The sequence below is a fragment of the Agelaius phoeniceus genome, chromosome 18, assembly GCF_051311805.1.
Source record: "Agelaius phoeniceus isolate bAgePho1 chromosome 18, bAgePho1.hap1, whole genome shotgun sequence".
In the NCBI taxonomy this organism is placed as follows: domain Eukaryota; kingdom Metazoa; phylum Chordata; class Aves; order Passeriformes; family Icteridae; genus Agelaius; species Agelaius phoeniceus.
Genome location: NC_135282.1, coordinates 5,402,993 through 5,426,297, shown reverse-complemented (window position 1 = coordinate 5,426,297; position 23,305 = coordinate 5,402,993). Strand labels below are relative to the sequence as shown.

General features: G+C 41.1%; 1 protein-coding gene across 2 annotated transcripts in view; it reads left to right on the top strand.

Annotated features, from left to right (window-relative positions):
• Positions 1–36: 36 nt before the first annotated feature.
• Positions 37–23,305, top strand: part of TTC28 (tetratricopeptide repeat domain 28) — a 109,456-nt gene continuing 86,187 nt past the window's right edge. For both annotated transcript variants that reach the window (XM_054646020.2, XM_077188075.1), the window contains exons 1-2: positions 37–138; positions 5,825–6,103. In XM_054646020.2, coding sequence (XP_054501995.1) covers positions 55–138; positions 5,825–6,103 — 363 coding nt within the window. In that variant the 5' untranslated portion in view covers positions 37–54. The remainder of the gene's footprint in view (positions 139–5,824; positions 6,104–23,305) is intronic.

Sequence of the window (23,305 nt, the reverse complement as noted above, 5' to 3'; positions counted from 1 at the left end):
GGCGGCGGCGGCCCCGGCCCCCTCAGGAGAAGGAGGAGGAGGAGGAGCAGCGCGATGGAGCAACAGGCGCCGCCGCCCCCGCCGGGGGCCGTGGCGGTGGGCCGGGCTCGGCGGGAGCAGGACGCGGAGCCTCCCCGGGTGAGTTGCCGCCGGACGGGCAGCGCTGGAGCGGCCAGGGAGGCGGCAAGGAGCCGCCGGGCCGGGCCGGACGCGGGCGGCGGGGGAAGCTGCGGGGCGCGGGCTGGCGGCTGTCCCGCCGCGGAGCGGGACGGGGCTCGGCGGGGGCGCAGGCCCGGTGGCCCGAGGCGCGGTGAGGGGCCGGGCGGCCGTGGGGCAGCTCCTACCGGGGCTCCGGGGCCGCCAGGCCGAGCGCTCGGCTCCGTTCGCCCTGGGCACGCTGGGGTGCCGCGAGTGACCCCGCTGCCTGCGGGTCCCGCCGCAGTCCCGGCCGGGTCCCGGCCGTGAGGAGCGGTGGAGGGCCCGGGCCCGGCCCCGGAGCGGGGTCTGTGCGCCCCGAACGCCGCCGGCCGCCGCTAGCTGGAGCGGGACCCTCGCGAGCACAGAGCTCGGATGTCGGCATGGGCATTGTGCTCGCTCTGGCGCCCCCGTAAACAAACTCGAATCTCGTTGAAATGTGCAAAGTTTGGAGGTGAGCGTGTCAGGTGTACTTGGCAGCGCTGCAGAGCTCCTTACCCTGCTCCAGTGGTACAGAAAGTTCTTGTGAACTTGGTTATGAGGGCTTTGTCACTGGCAGAGCTTAGAAGCCGGAGATTGGATTCAGTCAGCGCGCCAGGGGTGACAGCAGATGTCACCGATTTGTCACCGATGTGGCTCTGCCCGTGCCTGAGCACGGAGTGGCGATCAGCGATGCTGCTCCGGGCAGCAGCTTGCGCTCCCCGAGCTCGGTGTTGCAGCCCCAGGGATGCCCTTGGCTGTCGCCAGTGAATTTAGAGTTGAAATCCAGAGAGCCGGGTGCCTGTGCCTTCTTGTCCTCCTCTTCTCTTCTGGAGTTGTTCATAATTTTAGTGCCTTTCCTTTTCCTTGGAGGTTTTCACAATCTTAGATAATATCTCTCCTGCGCTTTCTTCTGGTGTGGAACAAGAGCTCTTCAGGTGCTAATGGAGCCCTTTATAGGCTCTTTGAAATGGATATGTGGCAAATGGATAAATTCCTAAACGGATGAGTGGATGTGCCTTGAACGTTGCCCTAACAGGTGTTCCTCGAGTGAGCGAGGTTACTGTTCATGCCTGGATTTTGCTGGATTACTGGTCCATCACTCCCTTGTTGCTGCCTTTGGCTCATAGACAGATCAGAAGGAAAGGTCTGTTTCCTCACTGATAGTTTGTGATTTAATTTTATATTTATATATATAATCACCGTTAACAACAACTAGTTTTAAAAATTATGTATGAACCAAAAAGTACTGTTTAAATTTAACTATGGATTAATTACAATTATTAGCAACATGTTATTACAATTACAGTTGTAATTATTACAATTTTTAGCAATATGTAGGATGCCTTAAATTAGGGTGGATCTAACTGCTGTAGCAAGTGCAGATCTCTCTAAGCTCAGTATTGGAAGCTCACAAGTTTTTTCCATTTTTAAAAAATTTTTAAAGTAAAACTATTTTCTATAGAAAATTTTGTTTGAGCTCCAGTTAAGAAAAAAATCTGTTTCTTTCCTGTTGATAAGTTCATATCATCCTGTGGTGGCTTAAGCCTCCAGTTCTGGTGGTCTTTCATTTCTTTCCACACTATTTCTGTTGAAATTCTGCTCTATTTAGGGGAAGGTTGGCAAGGTTTTGTATCTCTTCAGGAGTGTGGTGCAGCCTGGCTGAAGTGCTGGCTGCTGGGAGGTATCAGAGACACACTTCGTGTGCTTTATTTGTTCTTGGGCTCTCGTTGAAGCCAATTTCTATTGCAGAAAAACAGTAATACCCCAGAATATGCAGAGAAATCATAAAACCATTTTACAGTTTAAAGTATAAGTTGTGTAGAAGTTTTCCTAGAAAGGGAAGCTTAGTTACAGATTTAAGGTGATTTTGGAAACCTGTATTTAGCCTAAGTTACTGTCTCTCTTTTTTTTCAGAATCCATTAGGAATGCCAATTTTTCTGCTTGCCTCTTTTTGGTTTTTTTCCTCTTCCTGTTGCTTCAAGAAGTATCTTGAGCTATTTATATAATTTAATAAATATAAACATTTTATATAAATTAAAAATATATAAATTAAATATAAAAATTCTACATATCATACTTACAGTATCTTTTTTAATATTATAAAGAATTTTTTTAAAAACACGTTTTAACTGTGGACTTGCCATCTAAGAGATCATCTGTATAAGGCATATTTATTTGCATTACACAGCATTAAATAAGAGGAATTACATACAAAGCAACAAGCTTTGAGGTGTAACATTGGTGTTTTGATAAAACATTTACTTTCGTACCACATTGTTTTCTTTCATCCTCTTGGAGCAGAATGTGGATTTGCTGTTGTCTTTTCTCATTCTTACTGGAATTCACTGGGAATCTGTTCCCTATGGCTGTTCAGACACATCTCTCAGTGTGTATGGGCACTTCTTGTATTTGATGGATGTTCCGTAGAGAGGATTAAGTTTAACAACCTTGATCAGTGAAGACAAAACTTCTTGTAAGAGAAGTTTTGCTGTATATTCAAGTTCCTGTTTGCTTTGGAGGTGGTTGGGAGTTAATTTCGTCTTGAAAAAGACCAAGGAAGGTTGTGTGTGTTTTAACACTCCACTTGCATGGCCTGCAGGGTTGAATCCTGAGCACCTTCTGCCAGAGGAGACTTTCTCACAAGTGAAGGAAATTTGTTGCTGAGTCTGATCTGAAGCAGATATTGTGGAAGTTTCTGTCTGACATGACACTAAGAGCTGATTTCTGCTGTCTTATGCTGGCTTGGAGAAGTAGTGTTGAGAAGCTCATGCCATCCTCTGATTTGTGAGAAATATATGAGCTTCTAACTCAGACTTTCTCACTAAATCCTCTTCTGCACTTCATTAGAACCTTATTTGTTCTGCTGCACTAAGAAACTTCTTCTTTAGCATTGGTTTAGAACATGCAAACACCTTCTGTAGCAAAATGTTAGGCAGCCCAAAAATGTGCATTACCATCACCTTCCACTGTGTTAACAGGAGAGGAGCAGTGGTGAGCAGTGGAAAGTGGGGATGACTTTGTAATGAGTACTTTTTGTGAGTTGGTACCATAATCATAATCTTTTTTTATTTGTGGTTTGAATGCCAGAGTGACTCAGTTTTACTGTTTCAGGGTTTTTTCTTTTAGCTCACGATGTTTTACTGCCTTACGTAGTTCTCATGATAGCAGGAATTAAACAGGAACATATTCCACAAATTACCATCATAGTTTTCTTTTTCACGAGATTGTTTAGCGTCACAGCATATTAGAGGCAGAAACCACTTCACTTGGACCCAGAGGATGTGTCCTCATGGATTCTCCTTGTTGTTACAGACTCACAGTGTGATTCTGGAAGGATCATTACCAGCTTTGTGTGTGCATTTGTTTGTGCATAATAAACTGCCAGAAAAGACAGCTGTTGTTGGACTTGTCTCACTGCTGCTCCTCGAGCTTGTGCTGGGTGTTTTGTGCCCTTGCTGAGGGTTCAGTAGCTCTTGGTGGTCCTGGGCTTGCAGCTCCAGAGAGTCCCTGTGGTCAGGCAGAGGGGTGGGTGAGATGCCACTGATGGCCCTGAGCTCTCTAGGGGCAGCTGTGCCTTCACACTGGCTGTGCCCTCACACCAGGCCAGCCTCCTGCTAGAGACCTTATGGCCACAGCTGGTGAGGAATCTATTATTTGAAATATTTATCTTTTGAATAACTTAAGTTCATGGCTCGTTGTGGTGCTGCTGGTGGAAGCTGCATTTTTCTGAATGTGATAAAAGCATGGGAAATGCATGACATTTGGTATTTTTCATTGTCCCTGATGCAGGTCAGTGACCAGGAAATAGGGAGGGAGGCAGCAACCACCTTTAAAGACACATGAAGAAACTGCTGCCCCTGGCACCTGGGTACTCACCAGTCCCCTTTCCTGCACTACCTCCAAGCCCTCTGCTGACCAATTACCTTTCTCAGGCTTTCCTCATCTTTGTGTTTGGACACGTGCCCACGTAATAGCTGCTGAATCTTCATGCTCAGTTCTTGGCCTCAGGTCACAACAAACTGTCCATGGGATGAAGTTTATTGTCAGATCTCACAGATGTGTGAGTTATTGCACTGCTTGAATGAAGCAATGTGTTCAGTGCTAGCATTAGCAAGAATACTATAGAAAACACAACCCTCACAGATGAAAGGAAAAGAGGTTTTGGTTCAGTCTACTACAGGACAAGAAACAGTACATTTACTGACATAAAGGAGATTTGGATATTAGGAAAAAAATTAAATGATGAAAATTTTGAAGCAGTGTAAGGAGATTGCCTGAGTAAAGAATAGAATCTCCTTCAATAGAGAAGTTTAGAAAAAGTTTGGACAAACACACAAACACTGTCAGAAAAGAATGGCTATAATAAGAAAAATAAGAAATCAGTAGTTTCTAACTTGATGCTTTTCTATTGTTGTTATTTGACTTAAGGAAGAAAGGGAAAAAAAAAAGAAAAGTCTATAGACCAATTGATTCTTGTGACAGGATGTCAGTTTGCAGCTTGCTTCCCTTTCCACCTTTAAAAATATTCCCCAGCTGGCTCTGGTAATGTATTTAAGCCCTGTGGTTGTTGTGTTGTGGTAACAATGTGTGATATTCTTAAACTTTTTCAATTTGCAGGACTAAAGCTAGATGACACCAATCTTAATTATAGTAGTCTGAACCTTTAATGAATATTTTCAAGTACTTTGTATGTTACCATATGTTTTGTGTTGCCTGTTGCCAATACTGTTACTGCAGAACTCCCAATTGCCTTGTGATGAGAGTTGGACTAAGATGTTCTGCTGAGTTCTTGAGTGTCCTTGGGATAGAGTAGGGTTTGCATGACAGAAACAGTCACTGACTGCAAAGGGGTGGTTGAGGAAAATGTGGAATGTAGAAAGTTAAGTCAGGAGAAAAAGACCACCACAGTCAACGGAACTAGGATTTTATACAGCTCACTTAGCTCACTTTAAATAATGTCTTATAATTAGAAGACTTAAATATTTTTTCTTTGTTATTTTGTATTACCTGAAGTTGTGGGAGGGTAGCTCTGCCAAGGATGACTGTTCTGTTATTAAAATTAATTGTATGTCCTACTTACTTCTGTAGTGTATGTGGTTCTAAAAACTCCTCCTTCCCTTCCCAAATATGAACAATTTGCAGCTGCATGGGGTTGTATGTAGAGATTGTGGGGCAGGTTCTTTGGTCTTAAGAGATTTTACACATTTTTCCATTGTCTGTGTACGCCTGTGCTTCTCTGTGATACCAAACTTCAGATGTACAACATCATATTCACAGCTGGCACCTGTTCTCTACCTGGCAGCTCTGCTTAGTGCTGTAGAATCCAGTAGCATGGCTGAGGAGAAAAGCACTTCTGAGTATGTGGAGTGCAGCATATGTAAACATACTGCAGCTGCTCTTGTGTCTAGAAAACATCATTCATAGGGAATTACATGTTTTGCAAGAGTCTTTCTGGTACTCCCCTCAAAAAGAGATTCAATAGATAAACTATTTACTTTTTAAACAATCTGGTTCTGAATTCATCATTTGTTCTGCAGTGATGCTGGTGGCTTTAATTTTTGCTGTACAGTTTCTAATAGTTTAATCTATCTTTCTGTAGCATTTCTTAACACTAACATACAATTTCTCCCTTTTCCCCCCTGCCAGATTTCTTTCTGTGGATCAAAATCCTTGAGAAGAAAAAGTCCTGACAGTCCCATGTTGAGCAAAGCTGAGTTTGTGGAGAAGGTTCGGCAGAGCAACCAGGCGTGCCATGACGGCGACTTCCACACGGCCATCGTGCTCTACAACGAGGCGCTGGGCGTGGACCCCCAGAACTGCATCCTCTACAGCAACCGCTCTGCAGCCTACATGAAAATCCACCAGTATGACAAGGCCTTGGATGATGCCATCAAGGCACGGCTCCTCAATCCCAAATGGCCAAAGGTAAGGGGCTGTATTTGTCCTCTGTGTATTATCGTTCTTCTGGGGAAGGAGGAACTCCTGTGGGGCTGTTGGTCACGTATGTAGCACCCAGTGTAAAAGAGTGCATGTATTTCTGTGCTAAAGTCTGGTTTTGCTGAAAGCTCTAGATAATAATGTTGGGGAAGATGGAACAGGAATGTCTTATAAATATGATTGCCCGGCAAAAGATTTTGAGAATATGAAAACTATAAGCGAGATTGAAATGAAAGCAATGAAAGCAAACTTTGAGATACCTCAGTTACTGAACAACTGGAAAACAGTGGTATGGCCAGCTGAAGGTAATGCCCTTTTGATGAGAAAATACCCTTGTGGTGGTGTTCACAGGACGAGGGAGGAGATGAGAATCTTGACTCCATGTTTCAGAAGGCTGATTGATTATTTTATGATATATATTATATTAAAAGAAAATGATACACTAAAACTATACTAAAAGAATAGAAGCAAGGATTTCATCAGAAGGCTAGCAAGGAATAGAAATAGAATGAAATGATAATAAAATCTTGTGACTGAGCAGAGAGTCCGAGACAGCTGGACTGTGATTGGCCATTAATTAAAAACAACCACATGAGACCAATCAAAGATGCACCTGTTGCACTCCACAGTAGCAGATAATTATTGTTTTTCTTTTCCTCTGAGGCTTCTCAGCTTCTCAGGAGAAAATATCCTGGCAAAAGGATTTTTCATAAAATGTGTCGGCTTGCAGGCAGGTCCAAGGGTCAGAGCAGACCCCACTAGCTTGGCAGAAGGGGTCCAAAGAGTAGTTTTTAGAGTTTAAAATGTAACACAGTATGGTAATGTAATGATTCTTACAGGCTGTATGTATAAATGCTATAGGATTGTGTCTTGGACTAGATTGGTTAGTGAGAATGAGAATATTCTACACAAAAGAAGATTTATTGTATTGTAACGGGAACCTTGCTCTCTCTCTCTCTTCAGACCCTCTTGCCTTCTCTCTCTTTCACACTCTCTTTACTTCTCTTGGGCCTGCTCTGAGCTGTGGCTGGCAGCTCCAAGCAGGGTCCCTGCACCCAGGTCCTTTGCAATAAACCCCAAGTTCCTGACCTGGCTTCAGAGATCTCTCATCTCTGTCTGTCCTGACTGTCCTTCCCCCCATCGCTCCCACATAATAACATATTTTCTGTTTAAAGTTGTTTGACTTGAATTACCTGTTGGGTATTAAACAGTTTTCTGTGCAAGCATACTGTTCCCCAATGGGAGTATGCTACTATTTTACTGTTTTAACACAGCATGGTTCCTGGGTTGTGAAGACCAGACATCTGTTTTAATGTTTAATGTAGTCAGTATTCATCAGCATCCAAGAACATGTGGTTCCAAAACTTTGAGAGGTAGCATAGACATTCTTATTAGTAAATTAGAATGATAAGGTCTTTCAAAATACTGTTCAAAGAGTGTTTGTGTAGTATATTTTGGACAAACATTTGAAGAAATATGTATCTTGGCATTCTCAGTAAGACTGACTATGTAAGGAAACATTTGTATAGAGCAAATGATGTTGGTTGCCTCTTCCTCCTGGGCTTGCTTCCCACCAGCTGCCATTGATTGCTCCAGTAGCTGCCTGGCCTTGGCTAGTCCAGGGCCAGCCCTTTGCATGCTAATTGATTTTAACAGCATCTGCTCCAGATTCCATTTCTCCTGTCAATCCCTCACCCATCCTTATGAGCCACTTCAGCTAAAGGTGCAGTTTAAGAGCAGACTCATCACCCAGGTTCCTCTCCTCAGAAATTAGAGCAGGTGGCAAGCATGGTGCTCTGCACCAGCTGGGCTCCAAACTATTGAAGGTTTCTTTTATTTCAAAGCAGATCACTCTTAATTCTTGTATTTTCATTTACAGTTGTTTATTAGCCTCTAGAAAAGCTTCTTCTTATGCTTCCTTAAGACTTTAATTAGTCCACACTAGAAGAGAGTCCTGCTTTGTCAGGGAGATGATTTATCTTCACAGATGGAGTGGTTCAGAATGGGCTCCCAGGGAGGTTCTTGAGTCACTGTTCCTGGAGGTTTTTAAAAAAAGCCTCGATGAGGCACCCAGTGCCATGGTTTGGCTGTAAGGTGATGTTAGGTCACAGGTTGGACTCCATGATCTCCAAGGTCTTTTCCAACTTAGTTTATTCTGTGATTCTGTTTTCCTCATTTTCAACATTTACAATTTCTAAAATGTGTATTTGTGTTTTTATTACATATTTAATCCTAGTTTTTGCCAGAACAAGGAAGGGTGTACTTTGGGGAACAAATTAACTAGTGTGGTATGTTTTGAACACAGGCATTTCAAGAATATCTGCTAGCAGAGAATAGGCAGTGGTGTTCAGAAGCTGAGAGGAAGTGCAAATGGTCAAGTGTCAGTTTGCAGAGTGTCCTTACAAAGTACAGGGATGTTTATTTCCTTGTGTGTGTTTGTGGAACTTGTCAGAGACAAAAGGAGGGCTTTGTCTTAAGCTGGAAACTTGTATATTTCAATGTCAACCTTTATTTACCAATTTTTTTAAAAGAATTGATTTTTTTTTTGATAGAACAGAACTGGGAAAATCAAAACTTCTGCATACAAAGTCTAAGCAAGTTTATTAATTAGCCAGAAGAGGGAGCTTAGTAGGGACAACTGGTATTTGGTTTGAAAGGCCTGAGTTTTAAATACAGAACCTGACTTCCTTTCCCTTAGGAAGCTGAAACATTAATTTGAATGCAGGTTTTTTGAGTTTTGAACTACTAAATATAAGTTTCTATATTTCTTTTCCTCCTTTGGGTACAAACTACATTTCTTAGGTAGTTTGTTAATTCTTACTTTTTTGCTCCTACTCCACTTAATGCTTGTTAGCATCAGTTCAATAAAATCTGTGGCTGAAAGTCACATGCTCTTAACATCCCCACCCCAAAATCTTTCTTTAAAGCATTAATTAATGTTGGGTAGTGAGCAGGTGTGTTTATACAAATGCATATTCTTATCTATGCAGCTCAAGACATGAACAATGAGAAAGTGATTGCAGAGAGAAACATCAGATCTCTTACAGACCACAAGAACTTGTGTGTGGCTGAAACATGTTTATAACAGCAGCACATAAACCTGTTCATGGCCTTTGTCTGAGAGGGCTGGATTGTGTGTTCTGCTATTTGAAAAATATTTTGTGTACATAGCATTGAGAAATGAAAGGATAACAGAATATTTCAGGAATTAAACTGCATTTTGGAAATATCCAAGAGGCAAATCAGATCATGCTCATTTTGTTCTTTGATTTCCCACTGAACAGTTTGCTTTGTTTTGCTGTCGATTGTGCTGTAGAAAATTTTTATTCTATTTCTCTTCACAGCTGCACAGCCTTAGGCATGGTGCATGAAAATGGAGGGATATATATTATGTGACTCTGATACCTGAATAGTCTCTCCTTAGTTCTTGCTGATTTTGAGGTATTTTTAAATCCTCACATTATAGGAAAAATGCTGTGGCTTAAATAGTTGAAATTTGGACCTAATTCTGTGCTAAAATGTAGATTTCACTTCCCGTTGAGTGCTGGCTCAGTGCTGTGACAGCTAACAAAAGGTACAAACAGCCTACTGCTACTGAACAATTAACTGGGTTTTGGCATTGATTTATTCTCTTGATCTCTCAACAGAAAAGTTGTTCATTAACAGGAGATGAAATGACTTTGTCAGAATTGAATACATTTGGCGAATAGGAACATTCACAGCCTAAGACAAATGGAAGCAAGAATCACAAAGATGGATGTTTTCAGCACTCGGAGGGGTACCTTGATTTGATTTGATTTCTTTGTCCTGTGTGAGTAGAAGGATGCTGACTGTACCATTAGTGACACTGTGCTGTTTGAAGCCCCAGGGACTGGTGCTTGAGGAGCAGCATTCCCTGAAAAGCACAGTGGGTTCTGAATGAGAGGGGGCCAAGCTGGCAAATCAAAGATCAGGGTTCAGTAATGATCTCTGATTATTGCAACTGTTCAAGCCACTAGGCAGGGAATAATCTTATTTCCTGAAACAGGACCACCTTTTTGTATCAACCTTTTTTAGAGGGAACACCTTTTAGAGAAAAGCTGAATAGGCTGGAGAATGTGGTTGATGCAAAAGGAATGCCCTGTGCATATGTAATTCAAAAGTAGCTAGGAAAAATTACAGCACTTTTCATCAGGCACGGCTTTCTCTGATGGTCTTTGTTTCTCCTAATTTAAAATTATTGTCTCAATTTAAAAATGTGGCTTAGCATCTCTAGTGGAGAAAAAATATGAAAGAACTGAAAGAAAGGGAAATTGTGAGCTGTGAAGCCTTTGGGTGTTTGCAGTGCAGGAGGGGTTTAGGTGTTGTCATCTCACCGTAGGGGAATTTGGCAGAAACCTTGCACTGGGATTTTGTTAAGTGCCTCCAGCTGTCAGTCATTTGACCAGGACTTTTACAAGAAGAAGGGACACTTGCATGCCCACTTGCACTTCTCCTGACTGCCTGCCCATCTTTATAAACAAACCTTCACAGGCTCTAGCAATCCCTGACAACCTCAGAGGTTCTCAGTCAGTGGCAAGCAGAGTGCCCACCCTTGGTTTCATGTAAAACTTCTGAGCAAAGAATGTGACTTGACCACATAACTTTTTTTCATGAATAGACCTCTTGTTTTTAATTTGATGAGCAAGGAACTTTCCAGTCCTGTCCTTCAGCTTACAGTCTGTCTTTAATTTGCAGAAAGTTGCATTCCAGTTTTTCAGACATACATAAAACCATTTAACTGACTTTTTTCACTCTGCTAGAACTTGTGTTACATTATCATGAGATTTGTGCATTTCTTTCTGTCTTTTTGTGTTGCAAAACCACAGCAGAGCTGAAGTTGGCTGGGACCCTTAGAGATGAATGCAGGGTCAGCTGGAGCAGGTTGTCCATGACATTGTCTGGTCAGGTTTTGAATATCTCCAGGGGTGGAGCCTCCACAGCCTCCCTGTGCAACATTTTCCTGTGTTTGACCACCCTCACCTAAACGTTTTCTGCTCCCTCCCCCCTACTTTTTTTCCCATTTAGATATTTAAATAATGAGCATCATGTAGTGTTTTGACAGCTTTATGGAGTTAATGTTTTTCCCAACAGTCAGGTTCACTGGGGAATTATTCTCTGCACCAGAAGAGATGGTTGTGGCATTGCTGGGGGAAAACTGCAATGCAGATAAGTTGTGTAGGTTCTCCTTTCCCTGAATTCTTAAAATTACAGAGCAGTAGCAGTGCAACATGAGAGTGGGGGACAGGGACACAGTGGACTGATGACACTATAATTATGTCATCCTAAAAAAAAAAAAAAAAGTATTTTCACATGTAGTGGTTGTCTGTTTAGACAAGTATACAAGAAAAATGGCTCCTTTCTAAGAAATCAGCTTATTGCCTTAGAATTGGAAAAGCTTATAGAGGTACTTGAGCTCAGCATGCAACAAATCAACACAAATTTTCCAAGCACTTACTGTAGGGTTTCATTATTCCTTCCTTTGTTTTCTGGAACCCTTTTGTATATGGAATAAAGCAACTTAAAATTTTCTTTTATGGAATTAACTGCAGTTATTCTACTTAGTCTAAATGGTGTAATGGAAATTTCTCTCCTGGAACGTGGTAGTTTTTTTACCCCACAGCTCTCTTGCCACTGGAACTAGTTATATTACTGTGCAGGAATGGTATAGTGGTTTTTATTCCTCCTATATCTGAATATCCAAAGCACAAATGAAGAAGTAATTCTGAACTGCAGAAGTGAGGATTGATCTGCAAGGGTGATATTTGAGAAAAATATCTTGTTACCTGCTCATTGTGATTCAGGCACATTACCACTGGATAGCATTTTAAGACATTTGGACTGCTTTCATTTATTAACACAATGGGGTTTTGTACCCCATAGTTTCAGACTAAAACCTCAGTATGTGTTGCTGTTGCTTTTTCTCACCTACCCAAACCTTGAGGAGTTAACTGCCAGATGATTTTTCTGCTCAGTTTTTGGTTCTTCAGACATTTGTTCCTTCAATTTTGTTATTCTTAAGAATGAGATATATATTTCTTGTTTTTACTCAGCATACAAGGATTGAGTTTTCTCATTTTGGAGATAAATTCCTTTGTTAATATGACCACAGTGATGACTGATTGTGAAGATGTGGAATTGTGGAGGGTTGGAGGGATGTGTGGAGAAATGAGTGAAGCACATGAGAGGGCGCTCTGTGCTCAGGCGTTCAGCAGGGCCTGGGATCTCATTTCAGCTCTGCAGAAATTCACATTTTTTAAATACTTTTAAGTGGAATTTCGTTGATTTCGTTCCACATTTGGTGCTGTTCTTGCTGCCCACTGTGTTTTTCTGACATCAGGCAGGAGTGGCTGGCAGGGCAATGCTGGCAGATCTGGCTCCTGAGTGTCACTGATGCTCAGCAGTGGAAGGAGAGCAGCTGTTCTGAGCTGTGCTTTCTGAAATGCTTTGCTTTGCACCCACTTTATCTGGATGTCTTTGCATTTTAATTGTTTACTCTAATTTTGTTACCCTACTGTCTTTATGCCCCTTATCCCCATCTATTTTTCCTTTTGTTACAATTACATTATTTGCTGCTTTGTTTAATCAAATCACCAACAACCATGTCTCAGATATTTTTGGTTTTGTTCTGCAGCAAATAGTCCTATTTTTCTTAGGATTTGCCATCCTGGGTTTGTCCCAGCTCTCTGAATTTATGCTGTAGTTCTGGTTGGCCAAGGACTAGAATTTGAGACTGCCTAAGAGGTTGTGGATGATAAGGAGTGCATCAAGCCCTCCTCTCCTTTGAGAGCTGCCCATTGGTGGCTGAGTGGCAATAAAGAACAGGAGGGCATTTGAGTGCATTCAAGGATGCTGTACCTGGTTTCTCTGTGATAGACAAGAATGCTCCTATAAACCTGCATTTATTCTTTGGCTATACAGGCTGATACATCATGGCCTTTCTGGACCTCACTGGATCCTCATCACAGACCTACAATGCCAACCAGTCTCTGAGGAAATTAAATTAAATTGAGAGTTTATGAGAGCAGGTAGACAGGAGAAAACACTAAAAATGGAGAAAGCAGGAAATTGCCTTGACTAGCAAGTCAGTAGGAAGCACTCAAGGATACCATTTACACAGTGTGCTACACTGTGCCAAGGGCAAGAAAACCCAGCCAATTAGCAGGGGCCTTGCTGAGAGCTCCCTGACAGCTGAAAATACATCCAGGGCTTAACATTCCATCTTCCTGGCCTTATAGTGCCAGCAGGGGTTTGTTCAGGTCATTCCATCTCCCTCCCTGCAGCCAAGTGAGATGTGAAGAGGCTGTGATCATGTACAAGCAGGAGATGCAGCACAGGGATAATTGCTGCATTAAGCACAGGCATTTTCTGAGACAAGAGCATGGTGACAGTTCAAACTAATGCAAGCAGGAAAGAGGTTTGTGGCAATTATTTTTATTTCTATAACCTGTTGTTCTCTGAGTCACTGCTCCATTTGTGTCTGAGGGCACTGAGGTCTGAACTGCTGCACAAAGCAGGTGACATTTCCCTTTTGCCACAAGCATCTTTGTACATGATTTCTCATTTGCTCCAAAGAGGAAATTATAAAGCCCCTTGTGTTACATGGAACAACAGAAATAATTGCTATTTATCAGCTATTATCCACTGCTATTTATCAGCTATTATCCACTGACAGAGAATTTGCCCCTGAAGTTTAAAAGAAAGGTTGAACAATATTGTAGTTTCTATCATGTAGTGAATGGACACTCTAGTTTCAATTTTATTTTCTGGGTTTATGTTAGTTTTGAACTCTTCCTTTCTTCCCTTCAGTCAGGAATTTCAAGTTTCTGTCCTGGAAGTCAAATAACTGAATTTCTCTAGAAGTTCTTAGAAGTCCATCATAGACACAATTTTTTATGCTCTTCAGTGCAGTTATTTTTGTAATTTCTGATGACTTTACCAGAAGTTGGCAGTGGTATGCAAATTCCTGTACTGCTTTTTTCATTCTAAAACAGTTGAGGAACCAGCTCATAAAAAAAAAAAAAAAGGATATATATATTCATATTATCATATGAATATTGATGTATATAAAAAATATAATAAAGGCATTTTTCTTAGTGTCCAGTATTTGAGACTGTTCTCCTCAGGCAGTGTATGTGATGGCTTTTGTTAGTCAGGGTCAAAATTCTATTCCATGTGCTTGATAGGTCTGGAACTGAAAACTATTCCTTTGGTTTTTCTTGGGTTAGAACTAATACAGTGCTCACATCCCCTAATGGAAAACTTATTTTTTATTTAGACAAGTGTTAAATTAATGGTTTTATGATTCATTTTTAATGAACTTCTTCAAAGATGTATACCAAGCCCTAGATATTCTGGATGCTAACAAAGGGAGAATGTACTTGGATGAAACATTTGTTAATAGAAGCTTGTCTCATATGGGTAGTGGAGAGAAACTTTCTTGAAACACTGCATTAATGGGTAGTTCAGGCATAATTTTCCAGCTTTTTTCAGGGTGAAAAAGGAGGTTTAATTTTTGCCAAGGATTTTACTCCTTGTGGCTATCTGCTTGCAGGCTCCCGTCCTTCACAAATAAAACACAAAAAAGAGTCCAAGACATAGCAGAAAGGGGATCGTGAATCATACAAAATAAACTACTAAACAATTCAATGATAATTTAATAATTCCTGATTTATGTAATTAAAGGTGACTTTATAAACTCACATCCTCACAAGCACTGGGACCCATGTGTCACAGAATCACAGAATCACACAGAGCCTTCTTCTGCCTTTTGGAGAGCTCTGTTCCCCTCTTATAGGAAGTGTTGGCTCTTCCATGAGAATTGTTGTGCTGAGCTGACTGAAGGGCCACATGGTGGAATTTAAGCCCTGGTGGGTAGGAGATGTTTAAGGAAAGAGGAATTGTGGGGTTGGTTTACCTGGCAAACATGTCAGGCAGCTGTCAGAGATTTTGGGGCTTTCTGTCCTCGAGGTTACATTTGAGCTGTTGTATCTTCATTATCACTCATGGGCTTCTCAAGAACTGAATTTCTGAGCCCATTTGTCCTGTGAAGCCATAACATCTAGTGGAATTCAGTTTTGTAATTTTTCTGAACGTGTGAAAAAGCTGGTGAAAGGTGGTTTTAACCCTGTAACATTCAGTTCTGTGTTTGCTGGACAGCTCCCCCCTGAGTTGGGCAGAGCATGGTTGGGTCCTGCCTCACTCTGGTGGACTTTTGCAGTAACTCAGGATAGGAATTCTAGACATCTTTTCTTATTTTAATTTTCTTTTTATTTTTTTTCTCGCACTGTAATTCATTCTTAATTGGTTCAGAATACAAAATAATGGTTCTCCTTTGCTTTTCCTTTACCAGATGAGTAGTAACTGGAAAACAATCTAATGTCAGATTTTGTTGTTGTGTAACCTTTAGCCCCCCCCAGTTATCACACAGGAATACCTGTAAGTTCTTGATCAGCTCTTGGTTTTCATTGCTTAGACATCTTGTTTTGGCCCTGATAGCTCTCCTGCAGTGAGCCACGGTGTTACTGGAGGTTTGTGATCACTAATAGTGATTAATTTTAATGACAGTTGCCCTGAATCCTCTCCCATGCCTTTAGAGATACATGTCAAGCTTCAAGGCCTCTTATTCATTTAAATGTTCTCTGGGAACACAGAGTAGTAGTCTCACTCTGGAGAATTCAGATGTGCGATGTGCTCATGTTTATTTTATGGTGATACATCTCATTCAGTTGCCATTGTTACCAGGCTGTGCAAGGAAATTACTTTTTATCATGAGTAGGGTGGATAGGAAATGCATGCAACTGTATTTCAGGGAGTAAATTTTTCATAGTTATAGCCCATGGGTACTAAATAAAAAATGTCAGCTTCTTGGATTTGGTTGCACTCTGAAAGTGTGCTGAGAAATAATGGCTTTTGTGACTGTTTGGGAAAGGACAGCTACAGCACTGAGCCCTCCTAGGCTTAAAGCAGAAAATATGTGCACTTAACTCAGATGGAAGTGTTTGGTATTGCAAGGTACAGTCACTGAGGCTTTGGAAAGCTGTAGCAGAATAGGGAATGCAGCAAAAAAGGAGCGTGGATAAGAGGAGTGTGTATAGTAAATGTGCTTTTTAAGGAGTCTAAATTAGTGTTCCAATGAATAAAAAAGAAATCAGTTGCCTGTGTGATTTTGTGCCCTCCCACATTTGTTCTGCTTGATCTCACACTCTGCTCTGAGTGAGGATACTGATCCTGGAGTCTGCAGAGGGAGCAGCATCGAGCTCTCAGTTAATGATCCAAACCAGCAACTCACTCCTGGCTCAGACACATCCATTGTCTCTCGTGCTCTCACACAATTTCTCCTCCCAAATACTAATGCTTTTGTTCTTTTTTTCTTCTGTGCCCCCACACAAAATTGTTTTTATTTAAAATTGATTTATATTTTATTCTTTATTAAATTCTGTCTATACTAAACAAAAAATATCACAGAAATGTAATTTTTATTGTTTGTTAGTTTAGAGTGCTCAATACTGTTAAGTACAGTGATAAATCATATCTGGAGCTATAAATATTTTTAAGCATTTGTAAATACGGTGCACATTGTGTTGGGTTTGGTTGGTGCTTCATAGACACAGGAGAATTTAAAATTTGTATGAAAATAACCATCTGTATTTCACTAATTAAAAATTTACTGGAGCTTCTGTGAATTCATGTTTCATAAAATCACACTGTAGAACATAAAGAAGCAACTTGAATGTAGCAGATCTACAGCTCTGCATTCTGTGAATCTCAGTTAAAGACAGTTTTGCCAGGAAGGTAAAAGCAGTGAGCACCCTGGCCTTTCAAATGCTGAGGTCTCTGATGGGCTTTTGTGTACATTTAACTGAATTTTTGCTTTCTACCATGGTAAAGAAAGCAGTGTTTATATTTTACTTTAGGTATCTCTGTGAATCTCTCTAGTGCTACAACCCCCAAAAATTCTCTCAGTACAACATAAAGAAAGCTTTTTATTAAATTATTTTTCTTTTTTTGGGGTTGCCTCAGTCCCTTGGCCTCTGAAGTGAGCAGTAGCATTGCTCAAATATTCACACTTTCAGTATTGTGTAGCCTTCAGGTTCAGCCTGAGGTTGTGTTTGAGGCACTGGCTCTGAAGGTCAGGTACTCTCAGTTGTGTGGGAATTTCATCTGCTGGTTTTTAGTGAGGTGGCAATAATAAAGGTGGAGAAACACAACTGTTTGTGATCTAGAGGTACAAAAATTTTATTGCTGGAAATAGACAGGAAACAGGCACAATAAATTTTTTTTACTCTTGAAGTATTTCCCAACTTCTAAATAGCTAAAAAGCCTTGAACAATGTCTGGCAGGTTTTTATTTTACCTGAAAACAAATGGAGGATATGAACATTTGTCTCGTAATCTAGAGAAGGCTACATTTGCAGTCAAAAATTTAAGCAGCTATCCAAAACAACTGGGTTTTATAACCTAAAGGACCCTGAGACACTTGCACCAACAAAAGTTGTTTTGTTTCTTATTCCCTGCTCACAAAAATTAACCATCTGCTCATTAGAAGTGTTACAAATGGAAGAGCTGAAATGGGGCTGGTATGGCTTGCAGCTTTTTGGCAGCTGCTGAGAGACATAGTAAGGTTTAGTAGAGCTTTTCCTAGAATCACAGAATGGTTTGGGTTGGAAGGGAACTTAAAGCCAGCTTGTTCCAACCCCCTGCCATGGGCAGGGACACCTTCCACTGTCCCAGGTTGCTCCAAGCTCCATCCAGCCTGGCCTGGGACACTTCAGGGATGGAGCAGCCACAGCTTCTCTGGGCAACCTGTGCCAGGGCCTCCCCACCCTCAGAGGCAAGGATCTTAAGTGGCATGGAGGTGCTGATTTGGGAAATAACAGAATGTGTGAGCACAGTTCACATCCCAGCCGTGCCTGTGCCACACACAGAGTGAGGTCACTGAGGGAGCCTCTGGCACACGTCACAGGAATGTTCTAGAGTGGACACCCTTGAAGGACTATTGTGAAATTTCTGTTGTTCCTACCAATGCAAGACTCAATCCTTTGGGAGCTTCAAGTCCATATTCTGTGCTTATTGTAACATAGAATTCACATGAAATGGCTTGGGTGGGATGGGACCTTTGAAGACCATCGAGTCTAAATGTCTTTAAATGTGCATCTCTAGGAGGTGTATGGTTTTTGGAACAAGCTAGGAACAACAAGATATGGAGGAGATTTTATAACTGAAAAATTTTAATTTTGGTGCCTGACTGGGACGTGTGCTGAGATCCTTCATGCAGTTTGGTGGTTGTAATGTTTGAGGAGCATATGGACAGTGTGTTCAGGTGCCTAATATTTCATGGCTAAACCCTCATTGGGGGCATCTCAGAGCTACAGAAAGTGACAGCTTTCAAGATAATGCCTTTATAATAAATACAATAAACTTTAAACAGCTGTAGGTTTACATGCAGTCTGCTTTCCAAATAGGGTTCAGTTATCTTTGCAGTCAAATCTCTTTTCAAGATGTTCTGAAAAGTAAAAATCAAGTAAATATGTTTTCAGCTCTAGTTTTTTGATACTGCTGTAACTGGGTGAACTGGGGAATTGGCTGATGCATTTCAAAGGAGTAATTGAGATAATTTTTGAGTTAGTTTGATTGGACATGATTATAAGCTTAGCTGTGAAATAAGAAGATTCCTGTTTTTACATAACTAAATAGTAGTTGAGGCTGAAAAACTCATGCTTAGAACACTGGCACTTTTCTGAAAGAAATATGCTAAATAAGACTGACCTTGCTGTTGAAATGAGCAAGGGTAATTGCTAATAGAGAAGATGATGAATTAAGGTGATCATCTCTTGAGCTGGCACTGGCAGCACCCACAGCTGTCACAGTGGTGGCCAAGCTGCAGGAAGGGAGAGCACCTCTTCAGGAAGGTGGAGGAGGTGGGTGGACTCAGCTATTAGAGGATAGCCCTGATAGCCCTCTCTGTTTTGCTGTAGCCATTCCAAGAGGGTAATTAATCATGTTGGGCTGTGTCTCAATCTAGGGTTGATGCACTGCATTCTAATGAAACTCATTAGTGCTCCATCTTAATGATCACAGGATAACTTTTCTTTAAAGCTTCTCTAAAGACTCTGTCAGGAATAACTTGCCATGAAAACAGACACAGAACTGAAATTCAGGAACATGAATTTCCTTGCATTGCTGTTACAAGCGAGGAAGGACCAGAAATATTCAGGACTCCCTGAGTCAAAACAAGCCACCCTGTAACAGTCATAGTAGGAGTGCCAGATTGACTCTTCCTTCTTTCAGTGTTTTTTGAATCTGGTATTTCTAAGTTTTTTTTTACTTTATCTACAGTTGGGATTCTCTTTATATCATGTATTTCCCTACCAAAAGTAAAAAGGAAAGTACATTATCCCTGAAGTATCATATGTGGTAATTAGTTAATATGAGATTTTTTCAGGGGAAGAGGTAGAATAAACAAAGCATATATTTCAGTGTGAGAAACACATAGTTATGTGCATATAGCATGTTTTAATCTTTATTAATATAAAGAAAATTACTTAAACACTGGTTGTCACTGGAAAAAATACTAAAATAATAATTATTTTTTAATAATAATACTGGATGAAAAGAAATTCAAGGGTGTTAACTGGGCAACCTTTCCAAGAGTGCTCTGAAGTGAGTGGCAGTAGCCACAATTACTGAGTGCAGTTACCTGATGCCAAACACAGCAATTGGGCTTGAGAACCTTCAGTCAGGGGGGCAGGCAATAGGAAAAAATTGCTTTTTCATTTGGGAGCGCAGTGACTTGAAATCATTCAAGTGCCCTCATTTTTCTGTTCTGGAACATTAGACTGATATCTGGAAATGCTCTGGTGGCAAGCAAAGGAGATGTGGAATCACTGTATCTAGAAATGCAAGTACTGTCTTGGGAGAAATGGATTTATGGGCTGCTGCTGCCTCGAGCCAATGTGCCTGGTAATTTGTGACAGACCTGGCTTCTGCTGTGTCCTGTTTCTGTGGATAACCTCTGAGTGACCCTTTCCTGATGAGTGAGTTGGCTCTTTTGGACGAGACCACTTTGCATGAGAAGAAAACTGAAATTTGTCATTTTGAAATATCAGTCTGGTGCAACTTTCTCTCCCCTTTGACAATTAAGCCGTATTTAAGAGGAATCAGGTTTAGAGACCTTGTTTTTCACCTCTGTTAGTGAAATTATTGCAGGGAAGTCTTGCAGCCTTATCTCTCATTGTGACTTCATGACCAAGCTGCAGTATCTGTAAGTCTATTTCCTTCTGGCTGATTAGTTTGGGATTGATAACAGGAGTTGGAGCAGAGAGCCAGTTTTGGTAAATTCCAGGGTCTAATTGTGCAGCAGTTCTTGGCTCCAGGTCTCTCCACCAATAAGAGTGTAACCCATGGGTCTTTGGTCTTGGCATTTGTCTGCCTTTTTTTAAATGGTTTTGAAAGATTTTGAGCATGAACGTTTTTCAGGTAATAGAATTATTTTTCTTCTGATTTGCCCTACAATGTAGAACCTATTTTCTTAAGTGTGCCAGAGAGCTTCTGTGCTGCTGAGGCAGTGTTAAGTAATGAGTATGACACAAGATGAGCCATTAATCCCATCTCCAGAGAACAATCAATCTGTACAGTGCCACCTACTATTACCCATAGCAAAGAAAAACAAATGTAGGTTTCTTTGGGAAATACAGATTTCCCAGTTTTCAGGTCGTTAAAGAGTTAAAAACCCACTGTGAATAAAAGGAAAAAGGGTTGTTCTGCTGAGAAGTAACTGAGTAGTTACAGCCTTGTGCAAAGAAAATATCTTTACAGGCAGGATAGAATAGAAGCAATTTAGGAATGATTTGAAAACTGCTTTTGAGTAATGGATGTGAGTGGGAGAGAGTGCAGCACAACAGATGAAACACCGAACAAGATTTTGCAAGGGGAAAACTTTTGGGGCTGGAAGTTAGCCCTGTTCCCCACAGGGCTGCTGGGGCTCTGTTTTGGTGGTCTGTAGAGCAGAGCCTGCTCCTTGGCAGGCTGAGGAGTGCATGATGTCATGGGATGCAGAACACATGCACCGAGAGCCAGGAACTGCTGTTCGCGCCGCGGCGCTGCCAGATGTGCGCTCTGAAAAATGGAAAAAGCAGCTTTGTAAAGATGCTGAGAAATGTCCTGTGCTGAGCCTGGGCTCAGCCACGCTCTGTGCACAGTACAAATACACTCCATGGGGTTTCTCAGGCCTGGAGCCCAAGTTCTGCTCTTGGGAGCAGAATGCCTTTCCCAGTGTTTTTCTGAGATGAGCTTGGAGAAATTCCTGTTTTATGCAGAAAACATACTGAGGGCTTCTTCATAGGAGTTACTTGCAGCAGAGGAGAATCAGAGGAATCTGTTGACTCCAATTTTCACTTGTACTTCCTATTAAGGATGGTTCCACATTCCAGCAGAGGCTCTGGTGCCAGACATTGCTCTCTTTACTGATGCACAGCTCTCTCTGCAGATTAACTGGCCTCCTGGAATTATTTGAATCTCTTACCCAACAGTGCTTCACATGCAATAAAGCCAAAGGTGGGTTTAAGCTTTTCTGTATTTCAGGGTGAAAATATGGGATTTCTTCCTAGATTTTTTTCCCCCTGGATTTTGAGGTCAACTAAAAATATTTTTTTTCAGTACAGAATATGTTATTTGGTCATTGGTGTACAGAGAGTTAAATATAGCTTTGCTTCTCCCTCCTTTTGCACAGGCTCTAATTAAAGGGAGGAGGGGAGATGCTGGAAGGCAGCAACAGGAGAACGCCTACAGAAAGTCAGGAATTCTTTATCCAAATGGAACATTTCAAGCTTGAGAGATTTTTTCTGTTTTATGTATTTTTTTTATGTTTACTGATGATTTTTCCTGCTAAAAGGATCATTGCTAGCTAATAGTATTATAATCTTGCTGGTCTGTGTACAAGGCTAGAAAGAAGTCTCCTGTAGTGGTCACACAGGTAAATTGCCACTCTGGAATCTTTGGATCCATGCTGAGGGATCTGCTTAAGGGTGCTCTGATGGTTCCTCTCGGAGGAATGTGAGATCTGTGAGTTGCCAGAAGGTTCATATTGCACACTTATTGAGTAGAAATGATTCTGCTGAGCTCAGACACTGTACCACAGCAGGGATCTGGTTCCTCCTGTCTGCGATGCCCAGGTGTTTCTGCTGTGCTGGCAGTGAGACCCTGGCCTCAGCAAGCCATGGTGATTCTCCAGCTGCAAAACTCAGGAGGCAAATTGTGTTCTGTGCTGTTTTAATAGGGAAGGGCACAGCCCTGTAAGTGTCCCTGTGCTTGGATAGGTGTGGTTACTGCTCCCAGACTTCAAGGCATAAACTTCTAACAAGTGGCATCAGAAAGGAGTTTTCTTCCTCATAAACAAGATGCACCATTTGCTGTCTTCTTCATGTTTTAGAAGATGGATCTACAAGAGGTATGTTCCCAGATTTTGTCTGTTCTCTTAGAATGATCTGGACCCCCAGCAGAAAAAATCAGATTTAATAGGCCAGGCTGTTAGATTTAGGGACCAGCTTGTCTATCTTGATAAGGGGTTCCTGTAGCACCTCAGTTGAGGCTAGCAACAAGAGCTCTTTAATTTTCTTTAATTTTTATTTTTATTTTATTTTATTTTTCTATTTAATTTTATTTTTAATTTTAGTTTTATTTTATTTATTTTTATTTTATTTTATTTTATTTTATTTTATTTTATTTTATTTTATTTTATTTTATTGGTTTTTATTGAGCCTGGAATTATTTGGAATAAACCATTGTAAAACTGTTTCAGTTTTAGGACATTAAAGTCATGGTAATTAGGCCTAAGCCTTTATACAACTTAATTAGAAGGAGAAGAATAACAGCACACTTCTCTGAAATGTATATATGGGCTTATTGGCAGCATTTTACCTAAACTCTGATGTTTATAGAATGGTGGTTGGGTAGCAATGTGAAAACCTGACAATCACTGCATTTCTGACAGCCTGCTATGATGTTGTGTTGAACAGTGGAAGTCTGTGCCCAGGCAGAGAGAATATCAAACCAATTTGTGTCTCTTTTGTCTGTCATTGCTTGTACATGCAGCATATAAAGGAGGCATCGTGTGTAGCAGGGTAATTCAAGATCTGTTGAGTCTTTTCCATTTCTCCTAGACCTTAATAAATTG